The sequence below is a fragment of the Cornus florida genome, unplaced genomic scaffold (assembly GCF_030987335.1).
Source record: "Cornus florida cultivar Cherokee Brave unplaced genomic scaffold, ASM3098733v1 CherokeeBrave_3.0.0_Hap2_Chr11, whole genome shotgun sequence".
Lineage (NCBI taxonomy): Eukaryota > Viridiplantae > Streptophyta > Magnoliopsida > Cornales > Cornaceae > Cornus > Cornus florida.
The window spans coordinates 64,562,826-64,574,396 of record NW_026775581.1 but is presented as its reverse complement, the minus strand read 5'-3'; the positions used below and the strand labels follow the sequence as shown (position 1 = coordinate 64,574,396).

Here is an 11,571-nt window from a genome sequence, read left to right as displayed (position 1 = left end):
CATTTGCTTGTGTATTTTAAAACCATTGTTCATGCAGAACATGCGGGATAACTCTAATCGCTCCATACATCTGTAAATATTTTGATAAACAGGAAAGAGGTACAATATGGAAACCAACCACAGTTTTGAAACACTCCAAAGCACAAGTACATAGATTACTACTACTTGGACATTAGCCCAGCTCATATAACTCAAGGAGAGGTGAGGAGTTCAAGTCCCAAAGTAGACAAATGTGATAGCGTGTGTGAGTACTTGCCTAACTAAAAAAAAGCATGTCTGTCACCCTTCACGGTATCAGCAGAAGCAAAAGATTCGAGTTCGGTCAATTCTTCTGGTGTTAGTTTTATAGACAAAGCTGCAATATTCTTGTTGAGGTTTTCAATCTTAGTGGTACCAGGAATGGGACAAAAGTCATTCCCTTGGTGATGGACCCATGCCAATGCTAGCTGTGACGGAGTGCATCCCTTCTTCGTTGCCATTTCACTAACCCGCTCAAACACGTAATTGTTATTGTAGGTGCAAAATTTCGCTTAACCAATAATGATTAAGAAAAATAAAACAACTCACTCAATCAATAGTAAAATAAACAAGAACAATATATCTCGAAGCGTAGAATTGCTTCATCCCTTTATTGGAGGTCTAAGCCTCTATTTATATACAAAAGATTGTAAAATTATGGTAAGACTCGCGTTGCTTGCCCTCCAATTCTTTCTATATAAACATTCTTTACTAATAGAGTTCTTTCCATTGTCTAATTTTTTATACATAGAACTTGCCTTGTACAGAACTTCCTATCTCAGAATTTTCCTTCTACGGTAAATCTTTCAACTGGTAGGACTTGTGCATTCTTGAATAACTGGGCTGAACATATTTTGATCCGGCTGGGCTTGAGTAACAGACCGGATGTTAAATATTAACAAGTTGGGCTGATGACCTCTTGATTCAGCCTTGATGGAGGTTGGAGGACAAATAACAATGGTCTTAGGGTATAAATACCCTCAATTTGGGCTTGAGCATGATGGGCCTTATATGTCCTTGGAATGTAGATATGTGTAGTGATGACGTGTGCGCTTTTTATTAGAGGGAGTTTTTTTCCCTCCACAGTTATGCTCGATATTTTCAGGTCGGAACCTAGGGAATCTCTACAAAAGTTAAGAATACATAATTCAGTGTCAAAACTATCGTAACTGTGAAACCAAGACAAGACCTAATCACGTAAACACATTCACAATTACAAATGCTATATCATATTTCAGGTTGTTATACAACATTAAGCTCAGTTTTTTTCTTATCAAACGACAAGTAACGCCTTTCCCTTTCATAGGTCATCCTACATTGCATCATAGAGCTACTATGGTTTTAGCTAGTATCACTATGTGTGGAGGGAAAAAAACTCCCTCCAATAAAAAGCGCACACGTCATCACTACACATATTTACATTCCAAGGACATATAAGGCCCATCATGCTCAAGCCCAAATTGAAGGTATTTATACCCCAAGACCATTGTTATTTGTCCTCCAACCTCCATCAAGGCCGAATCAAGAGGTCATCAGCCCAACTTGTTAATAATTAACATCCGGTCTGTTACTCAAGCCCAGCCGGATCAAAATATGTTCAGCCCAGTTATTCAAGAATGCACAAGTCCTATCAGTTGAAGGATTTACCGTAGAAGGAAAATTCTGAGATAGGAAGTTCTGTACAAGGCAAGTTCTATGTATGGAAAATTAGATAATGGAAAGAACTCTATTAGTAAAGAATGTTTATATAGAAAGAATTGGAGGGCAAGCAACGCGAGTCTTACCATAATTTTACAATCTTTTGTATATAAATAGAGGCTTAGACCTCCAATAAAGGGATGAAGCAATTCTACGTTTCGAGATATATTGTTCTTGTTTATTTTACTATTGATTGAGTGAGTTGTTTTATTTTTCTTAATCATTATTGGTTGAGCGAAATTTTGCACCTACACTATGGTTTTAGTGTCCCCATGTATTCTATCAGTGCATTCTGGTTTTAGACAACTTTTCTTTGTTTCAAAGAACTAATAGGTCGACACATAACAATTAACGAATCTGCTTGTAGTCCCAAAACCGAATCAGCAAGTGTAGTCAAAACCTTGTTTTGTCTTCCCAAAAAAAGAGTGCAAACCAATACCTAGTGATTCAGTTATATTGAAATTTTGAGAAATGGAGATGAAAATAGAGGAGTGCAAGGCACTAATTACCAAACACTTGTAATTTGGACTGCAAAAATAAATTGGTATGGACCATGTGGCTAATGGAAAATGGTGCTTTTCAGCAGCAATTTAAATATACATCTAAAGACGTTTACCATGTGTCACTAAGTTCTAACATAAAAGACTTTGGACGTTTGCCATCAAATGCAGAGAAGAAATGGAAGATAAATGTATTCTCTCTATAATGATTCTTGGCCTTATGTTGGACATAACATTGAATTTCAACCATAAAAAAAGGGTGCTTGTCATAAATAAGATTGGATGAAAAGGATTTCTTATAATCTTGAATTGGAAGTTTCACAGAGAAGCTCAGGTGTTACGTAGTTATATGTGGCTGACTTCAGAAATCTATAGACAAAAACCAATTTCACCTTGAAAGGTGTTACGTAGTAATATGATTCAACTATTATTGAATGATCTAGTTAATCATTTAAGGAATATTGACAACCATACGAAGGTCATAAAGTGGGGAGAGCAAAGCTTGACAGGCTTCTTCATAAGGTTGATTACTTAAAATTCCACACGTACAAAGATACAAAAGTAGGTGGACTACATATAAAGAAACAACAATGTTAAAAGAATCTATTACTCCAGTTCTATGTAATTTATTCTCGAAAACAGAACTACCACTTTTATATGCGCAAACCTTTCGGAAGTCATTTTCTGACAAGTTCTCAACCAACTTGGCACCAGATGCAAAGAATCCACGTCCTAAAGGACTATATGGAACAATCCCAATGCCAAGTTCTCTGCATGACAATAAAAATAATTAAATCAGAACTTTGGATTACTTATTAATCTCCTAACAAGATCAATTAGCATGAAATATGTCTCACCTGCAAGTAGGAACAATTTCTGTTTCCAAGTCTCTTGCCCACAAAGACCACTCATTCTGTACAGCTGTTATTGGATGAACAGCATGTGCCCTTCTAATTGTTGAAGCAGATGCCTCAGATAGTCCTATGTATTTTATCTTTCCCTCCTCAACCAGTTTCTTGAGTTCTCCCATCTTGAAAAAGTAGTTCATAAACTAGATCAAGAAATAGCTTACAAAAAGTTTCTTCTAAACAAGGGATACAAAAAAGGAAACAATTATGAAACATTCAAACACTCATATGTATAACATCGAAAAGAGAAGCAGGCACAACGTAGTCACACTACTCTAGAAAGGAAAATCTCTAGTGAAAGCACACAACTACCAAAGCAACCTTGTTGCTTCCTTGAGGGAACAGATTTGCAGCTCATAGCCTGAAGTGTGTTAATTTGTTCGTATGATTGAATGATCACTACTAAAATGTTTTTTTTGCTTTACATTGATCATAATAAAATATATTCTGCTTTACAATGATAACTACAAATTCTGATCTGAGACATCAACTGGATGAAACCATATAGGCCATTGATGCCATCATGCATCAGAATACCACATTTCTCAAAAACATTCAAATTCAAAGAGGTCTATTATCCTAATAGAAAAGAGCCAAAAAAAAAATATATGCTAACTGAACAGAGGAATTGAGAATAAATAAAAGCAACAACATGAGGGCCAAACATATTCTCTTCAATCAAACTCTCTTTTTTTTCAACTTCTTTTATTTTTTATTTTCTTATTTTATAGTTTGGTGTTAGGGAAGCATACACATTGCCCAAACTCACACTTGCTATATAAAGTAAAGCCACATTGAGTTGAGTGGGGCCAGCTGCTCAACTTTTTGTTATCCTAATTTAGCATGTGTATATTTTTGGTAATTGTAAAGATGCCCCAGAGAATAGTAAAAATACTCTTAGGATTTTAAGGGGAAAAAATTGGAGAGAGAAGAAAAGGAAAAGGATGCAACTTAGATAGTTAGGTGTTATTTGATAACCCAATTCATCACTTAATTATGAATAAATTAAATATATTTCATTAAATGAACTTGATACTGTAATTTAGTACTACTTAAAAATAAGTAAATAAATCCACTCCAAATTTTAAGTTTATGAGACTTCAATTATTTTTAAGTACTCAACACCTATGTTACTTGGACTCAACTAACCAGCCCACTGACACTGGATATGGGTGGGACACCCTTTTTGCACCATTGGACACGGCTGGCGAACGATTGCTGAAGACATGCTCACGAAAGATTGTATTGGTGGATGCTCGTGAAGGATCTGAACTTTTTTTTCACGTCTCTTTATTAGATCAAATGCCTTCTGGTATGTTTATGAAGGTTGCTGGTTCGACCTTAGGGTTTTTTAAGGTTGATGATGATGGGTTCTTCGCGCGCAGCGTCTTGTTCTTCTGACCGAGTGTGGTTTTTTACGCAACATTTCAGATCTAAAAGTGCATTTAATAGATTGTTGCTTCCCGCTGTCTTTAACTTTTTTTTTTTTTTTTTTTTTTTTGTGGCTGACAGTTGTCTTCTTGTAAAATATAAACTTATTACTTTGTGATTGTTTTACTCAGCAACTTTGACAACTTACATTAACATTTGACTCGGTTAAGTAACTTTTACCTTAACTTTTTAGCTTATACCTTTACTTTTTACTCCAACTACTTGCTTTTCAAATAAATAATAAATGATATCAGATTGTCTTGTTTTTATATCAAAATATCATCCAACCCTCAAATAATACATAAATGGCCTATGCTTTGTAACCCTATATAATAATTATAACCGTGGCCAACTTTTGGACCATTTTTAGTCGAGATCCTGTATCCAATAATTTCAAAGATGAAAGGATCCGATTTTTAAACACGCACTCGTGTCAGACACTCATACCCGAGTCCAAATAACATAGCTAAACACATAAACACACATAAAAAAAAAAAACCTCTAAATTTACATTTAGCATATAAAATTTCAATGTTTAAAATTCATCTCTCAAAGTTTTAAGTACTTCATATTCATTTTTATGACGCATCACCTTAGTGGGTAGGTTTGTCTAATGGCTTGTATTTCTTATTTGAGGCTTTTTCTTTTAGTTCTTTTTTACCATAATAAAAAGTACCATAACAATTTTATATTTGATTATACATATTAGAAAAGATTTATCGTATAAAATTGATAAAGAGGTTATCATATAGAGATTTCGAAACATAAGAGTTGGTTGAGGACAATTGACCTTTACATTTTTGTATTCATTATTTGGTTCAAAAAGAATTTAGCTTACTATTATTTAAGGTCGCCACCACCGGCCCATCACCACTGATGAAAATTTTTGCCTTTGCAATTGTGCATAATTGTAGTTGTTGTTTCCATCTTAAATTGTCTGAATACACAAAATTCAGATTAGAAGCATTGCATTTTTTTATTTTTTATTTTTTTGATAGGGTTTGTTTTGTTCGCACATTTACTAAGAAAAAAGGAAAAGGAAAGAAAATAAATAAATAAATAAATAAAGAATAAAACAATTTTGCTCATTGTTACTTTCTTGTTTAAATGAGATAAAAAATGAAAAATGTCCTCAAAAATAATCTCACCACCTATTTCATTTTACTTTCTTTTTATCTGTTTCCCATCATAATTTTCTTTGCATTATTTTTTCCCTCACTGAAACCGCGAAGAGGAAAAATAACAAAAGTATTCTAACACAAAATTTATTTGCTTTCATTTAAACAAATAAATACTAACAATAATCAAACAATCATTTTTATATCAACAACTAAATTGGAAACGTAAATAAATTTGTAATTAACACATAAAAATCATTATCACACAGATATATATATCATAAATTCAATATATTGATGTACATGTATCCCTACAACAATATTTAATCGGCTTTCACAAAAACAAATACTAACAACAATCCAACCATCGTATTCATATCAACTTGTCAAGATCTGCCCCACACTATGCAGATATTACACACTTTACGCACTTTCTGTGCTCACAATTTTTAAAATGTATCTACACATATAGGAAACATCCCCTTATGAGTGTCAACAACTTCGAACCTCATGCAATATGGGATGTCATAATCACCCCTCTTGGGACCCATCGTCTTCACCCTTTCTCAGAGGATGTGTGACATCACACAACCCCTAGAATTTCGAATGTATATGAATTCACAATAAAAAAGAACAAAACATGGAGATATATATACACACACTAATACATATATATTGTCTTGCATCCAAATAGATACCCACAATAATCAAAAAATTGTCTTATATGAACCCCTAAAAATCGGAAATGTACATAAATTCTCAATCTAAAGGACCAAAGAAACGTGATTGTTAGAGGGTTTAAATATTAATGTTACAATCTTAATAGATGGTGGTTAACATGGTATCAAAGTAGCCAAGATCTTAAGTTCAAACTTGACTGCTACCCGATGATTAAAATTGAAACACGTTTTAGACAAAAACGAAGCAAAAAAAAGCCATATGTTATGAGTGTTTTAGAAGATTTAAATATTAAAGTTACACCAATAACAACGATCACACACTCATGTCATATACATCTACTATAATTGACATACCGTGACTTCGATTGGCACCCGAGTATCGATGTGATGCATGTAGTAGAGATCTATATAATCCGTCTGGAGCCGCTTCAAGCTGGACTCACAGGAGGCACGGACATATGCGGGATCGCCGCATATTTCCCTCTTTCCATCCGCATGGAGAATCCCAAATTTTGAAACCAATTCTACTTTCTCTCTCATCCCTCCCTTCAGAGCCTGCAAATAAAAACAGTCAATTCACCAATCAAAGCTTCAATTAATTCATAAAAATGAAAACCTAGAAGTGAAATTCCACTAGGTACCTTGCCGATAAGGAGTTCGTTGTCATCATAGGCATCTGAGGTGTCGAGGAAGGTGACGCCATTGTTGATGGCGTAGTGAATTAGGGCAATCATGTCGGGTTCGGGTTTGGGTGTTCCGTAGTTGTCGGACATGCCCATGCAGCCCAGACCCTGTGCCGATACTTCCAGACCTTGCGAACCCAATTTCATCCTCCTCAGTAGTGCCATTTCTAAGCTCTCTCTCTGTTTCTCTGTCACTCTCTCTAGAGAGAGATATATAGTGGCACAATAGCAAATGTTGCTGTTGAGTACTGTATTTAGAGAGAGATATATATAGTGGCACAAAAGCAAGTGTTGCTGTTGAGTACTGTATTTAGAGAGAGTTTAGTGGATATCTTTCTACTAGGAGAAGATTCTGTCGTGGGCAAACACGTGGAATCCTGCTAACGTAAGGACCTACGTTGTACGTAGTATTATTGTACACGTGGAACGGCAATAGGATACAGTCTGTGTTGGCCTTAAACTTTTTATTTATTTATTTGCTTTTAGTTATGTAACTTAGTAAAATATTACAAATTGACCCCCCTAAAAATTCCTCTTTTATAAAAATATTTGTTTGCTCTTTGAGCCTCCTTTTCTTTTTCTCTTATTCTTCTTCATTTTTTTTTTTCTTTCAGAAAAATGTTGAATTCCTCTTTTTCCAACCAAATCCTTTGTTTTTTGTTTTTTTTTTTTTTTTTTCATTTTCAAAGTTCTATCATTTTTCATTCTTTTTCTTTTTCTTTTTCTTTTGTTTTATTTTTATTTTCTTAAAATTTCTTTTTCTTGCATTAATGTATGAAGAATGTTAATGTGTAGTAACCTTTTTAGCACTCAATTTTGCTCATAACTTGAACCTGGACCTTCAACTTACGAAAATAGAGGATATACCATAAAATACAAACAACTTTATTAACTTAATGTCCATATATTATATTTATAAATATTTTTTACTTGATTTTATTTTTTTTACAAACAAGTAACACACTATTTAAATCTTGAATATTGTATTATTAATGTACTTCTAATTTTCAATTTGTTTCACGATTACTTGTCATGTTAGTTAAAAAAGAAATTTAATTTATGGACTTCGGATTGTCAGGTTTCTACTCTCTACATTTACTAATTTAACATCGAAATGTCAAGTTTCGACTCTTTACATCTACTAATTTAATATCTAACACTTTTGATTTGAAAAGAAAAAAATAAAATAAAATAAAATAAAAATGTGTCCTTGAAATTAATTTCTGGCTCTAGCTCTATCACTGTCCACAAAGATAACGGAATATGTGTTTGACCCATTAGTGTCTACTAGTTGGTGCAAAATTGTATCATTCTGCATCTTAGGAGTAAGTTGACCGAAATGCAAGATGCATAAGAGTACTAATTGCACTACAATATAGCATTTCAAGATCAAGAACTGAAAATGATCATTCTTAACATCAAGTGATCGGACAACTATTGAAGAGTAAGCAGGTGGCAGGTGTGATGATTTGCATGAACAGAACGTTACCGGCAAATAGATCACTCGTTGCATCAACCCAGCCTTTCTCCAACCCAGCCTCTTCAAAGCCATTCTCTATGGAAACCTGACAGCTAATAGAAGCCTAGTTCTCTGTGTAAGCAAATTAGTAGTCTATTAATAATTAATTAAATATATTGTTTACATATGCATATAAGAAAGGTTGCACCCTTAGAATAAATAGTCACATATAAAGAGTTGTGTCGGTTGATAGAACCAACACATCTCTTCACGTATGAATGAAACGATCTTCAACCCTCTCTTATATATGCAAAAACTGGATGATGGACTACATGACTATTACGCATATATATAATGAGGGTTGGGACCATTTCAATTCATACGTGAAGAGATGTGTTGGTTCTATCAACCGACACAACTCTTTATATGTGACTATTTATTCTAAGGGTGCAACCTTTCTTATATGCATATATAAACAATATATTTAATTAATTATTAATAGACTACTAATTTGCTTACATTCTCCCACTTTGTCTAACAATAATTAATTACAATTACTTCTATATCAAAATGATCATTGAGTGTACTACAGAAGTTAATCCATATATTTATAAGAAACACCTCTACCATCAATTTGGAGTACCTTTGAGTTTACTAATATGGGATCAAGGGCGTCATTATATCATTAATGATATAAGACACCAAATGTCACTGATACTAACAAACTCAACTCCAACTGTCACGCCCCAAAAATTCCAATAAAATCCTCCATTTATTCAAATACAAATACATCAAAATACACCCAGGATCATAAAAATTGCCCCCTCTTTTATACAAAGTCAATAACCTCAATATACAAAAAAATTCTCCAAATAAATAAATAAAATCCTGCAACGCCGACTCTTCACCTTTAGCCCGAATCTAGCAATCCCAGTTCGTCCTCAGTACCTGAAACTGGAGGGCGGTGAGACAAAAGTCCCAGTAGGAAAAATCATAACAAGAATCTCATAGAGGTTTAATAAAACAGCTTCACAAAATAACATACACAGATAAGTAGATAAAAAAAATACATATGAATTTAATAAAAACAGTTAATAAATCATTTGAAGCAAAAACCACTCCAAGCCATTTAAGGTATAGAGAACCCTACACTATAAAAAGATCAACCTTCAAGCTTCCGCTGCGTCCTCTGCAACACTCGACTCACTCACTGTATGCTCAAACTCTCTGTTTTTCTCTCGGCTCACTCTATCTGCAACTCTCTAATTTTCTTATTTGTTTCTCTGTCTTTATATTCACTCAGTGCACAACTCTTTCAATTTATAATGGCCTCCACCGACACAATACAACTGCTCACCCCTCACGCCTCCATCAGACAAAACCAAACAGACCACCCACGTGAACAATTCAAAGGAAGAAGAAAATTTGACTAAAAATCCAAGTGGTCCCTACATCATCATCATTACTTCACACTAAACAATTACAATATCTCATTCCAATGAATCAAAGACCAAACCCACGTGAAAAGCCAAAACCAAAAAGATTTAGGCCAACCAAATCACCGATGGGACCCGCCCATCATTACTTTTCCTATCTCATTCTTTTCTTATCACCTCCAATTCAGCTCACTTTCTTCTTCAGACAAGATAGACATATATATATATATATATATATATATATATATATATATATATATATATATATATATATATATAAATGAAACAAAAAACAAAATCCAACTCCATTTCTTATCTCTTCGTGGGTCCCACAATTCACATTACCACTTCCTTCATCCCACGGCTAGTGCATCATCCTTCCATCAACACATACAAAACAAAAATCAAATCCAATTAAATCACTTTTCAGTGGACCCTGCCAATATAACATTACCTCGCTTCTTTTTCTTTCTCTTAAAATTTCACCAGCCACCTATCACCATCATATTCTATATATATATATATATATATATATGTGTGTGTGTGTGTGTGACACAAAAATAAATCAAATTCCTTAATTATGAACCTCCAATTTACTATTAAATTATCAACCTTAAAAACTAAAAATTATGATATAAAATTTAAAATCTTAAAAAAAAGAATTTGGGTCATCACAATCTCCACCACTTAAAAAGAATTTCGTCCCCGAAATTCAGATCCAACAGTCCGTGTACCCGAAAACACCAATAACCACAAAACCAAATCCATAAATCCTTACCCCATGCGATGTGAGATACAATGATATGTAAGACGTTGTGGTAGCTGACAGTGCTAGTCATCCGCCCACACACTCTGTAATCGTTGTGGTAGCTAGTCGATGCGTCACCCGCCTACTAAAAAAAAATAATAATAACAAATCTGGGCTACCTATCCAACCACACTAACCAACCATCCCAGTGGCTGCCAGTGACCGCCATCCGCCCACACACACCCGGCTACGAGTGGTAGCTCACCAGTGCTACACACTCGCCCACTCATACCCATCTACATCATCACTACACTCACACTTCCGGCTGGGTACAAGCTCTGATACCATTTTGTCACGCCCCGAAAGTTCCAATAAAATCCTCCATTTATTCAAATACATCAAAATACACCCAAGATCATAAAAATTGCCCCCTCTTTTATACAAAGTCAATAACCTCAATATACAAAAAAATTCTCTAAATAAATAAATAAAATCCTGCAACGCCGACTCTTTACCCTAAACCCGAATCTAGCAATCCCCGTTCGTCCTCGGTACCTCATATTGGAGGGTGGTGAGACAAAAGTCCCAGTAGGAAAAACCATAACAAGAATCTCATGGACGTTTAATAAAATAGCTTCACAAAATAACATACACAGGTGAGTAGATAAACAAAATACATATGAATTTAATAAAAACAGTTAATAAATCATTTGAAGCAAAAACCACTCCAAGCCATTCAAGGTTTAGAGAACCCTACACTATAAAAAGATCAACCTTCAAGCTTCCGCTGCGCCCTCTGCAACACTCGACTCACTCACTGTGTGCTCAAACTCTCTGTTTTTCTCTCGGTTCACTTTATCTGCAACTCTCTAATTTTCTTATTTGCTTCTCT

At 34.3% G+C, this 11,571-nt stretch overlaps 1 protein-coding gene across 1 annotated transcript; it reads right to left on the bottom strand.

Moving 5' to 3' along the window:
- Window positions 1-2,278: 2,278 nt before the first annotated feature.
- On the bottom strand, window positions 2,279-7,314 carry LOC132286093 (probable aldo-keto reductase 3). The gene is made up of 4 exons (XM_059788358.1): window positions 6,995-7,314; window positions 6,708-6,908; window positions 3,074-3,246; window positions 2,279-2,986 (listed from the first exon to the last, which is right to left on the bottom strand). The coding sequence occupies exons 1-4, from the start codon at window positions 7,199-7,201 to the stop codon at window positions 2,668-2,670; spliced, it is 900 nt and encodes a 299-aa protein (XP_059644341.1). The 5' UTR covers window positions 7,202-7,314; the 3' UTR covers window positions 2,279-2,667.
- Between the last annotated feature and the right edge of the window lie 4,257 nt (window positions 7,315-11,571).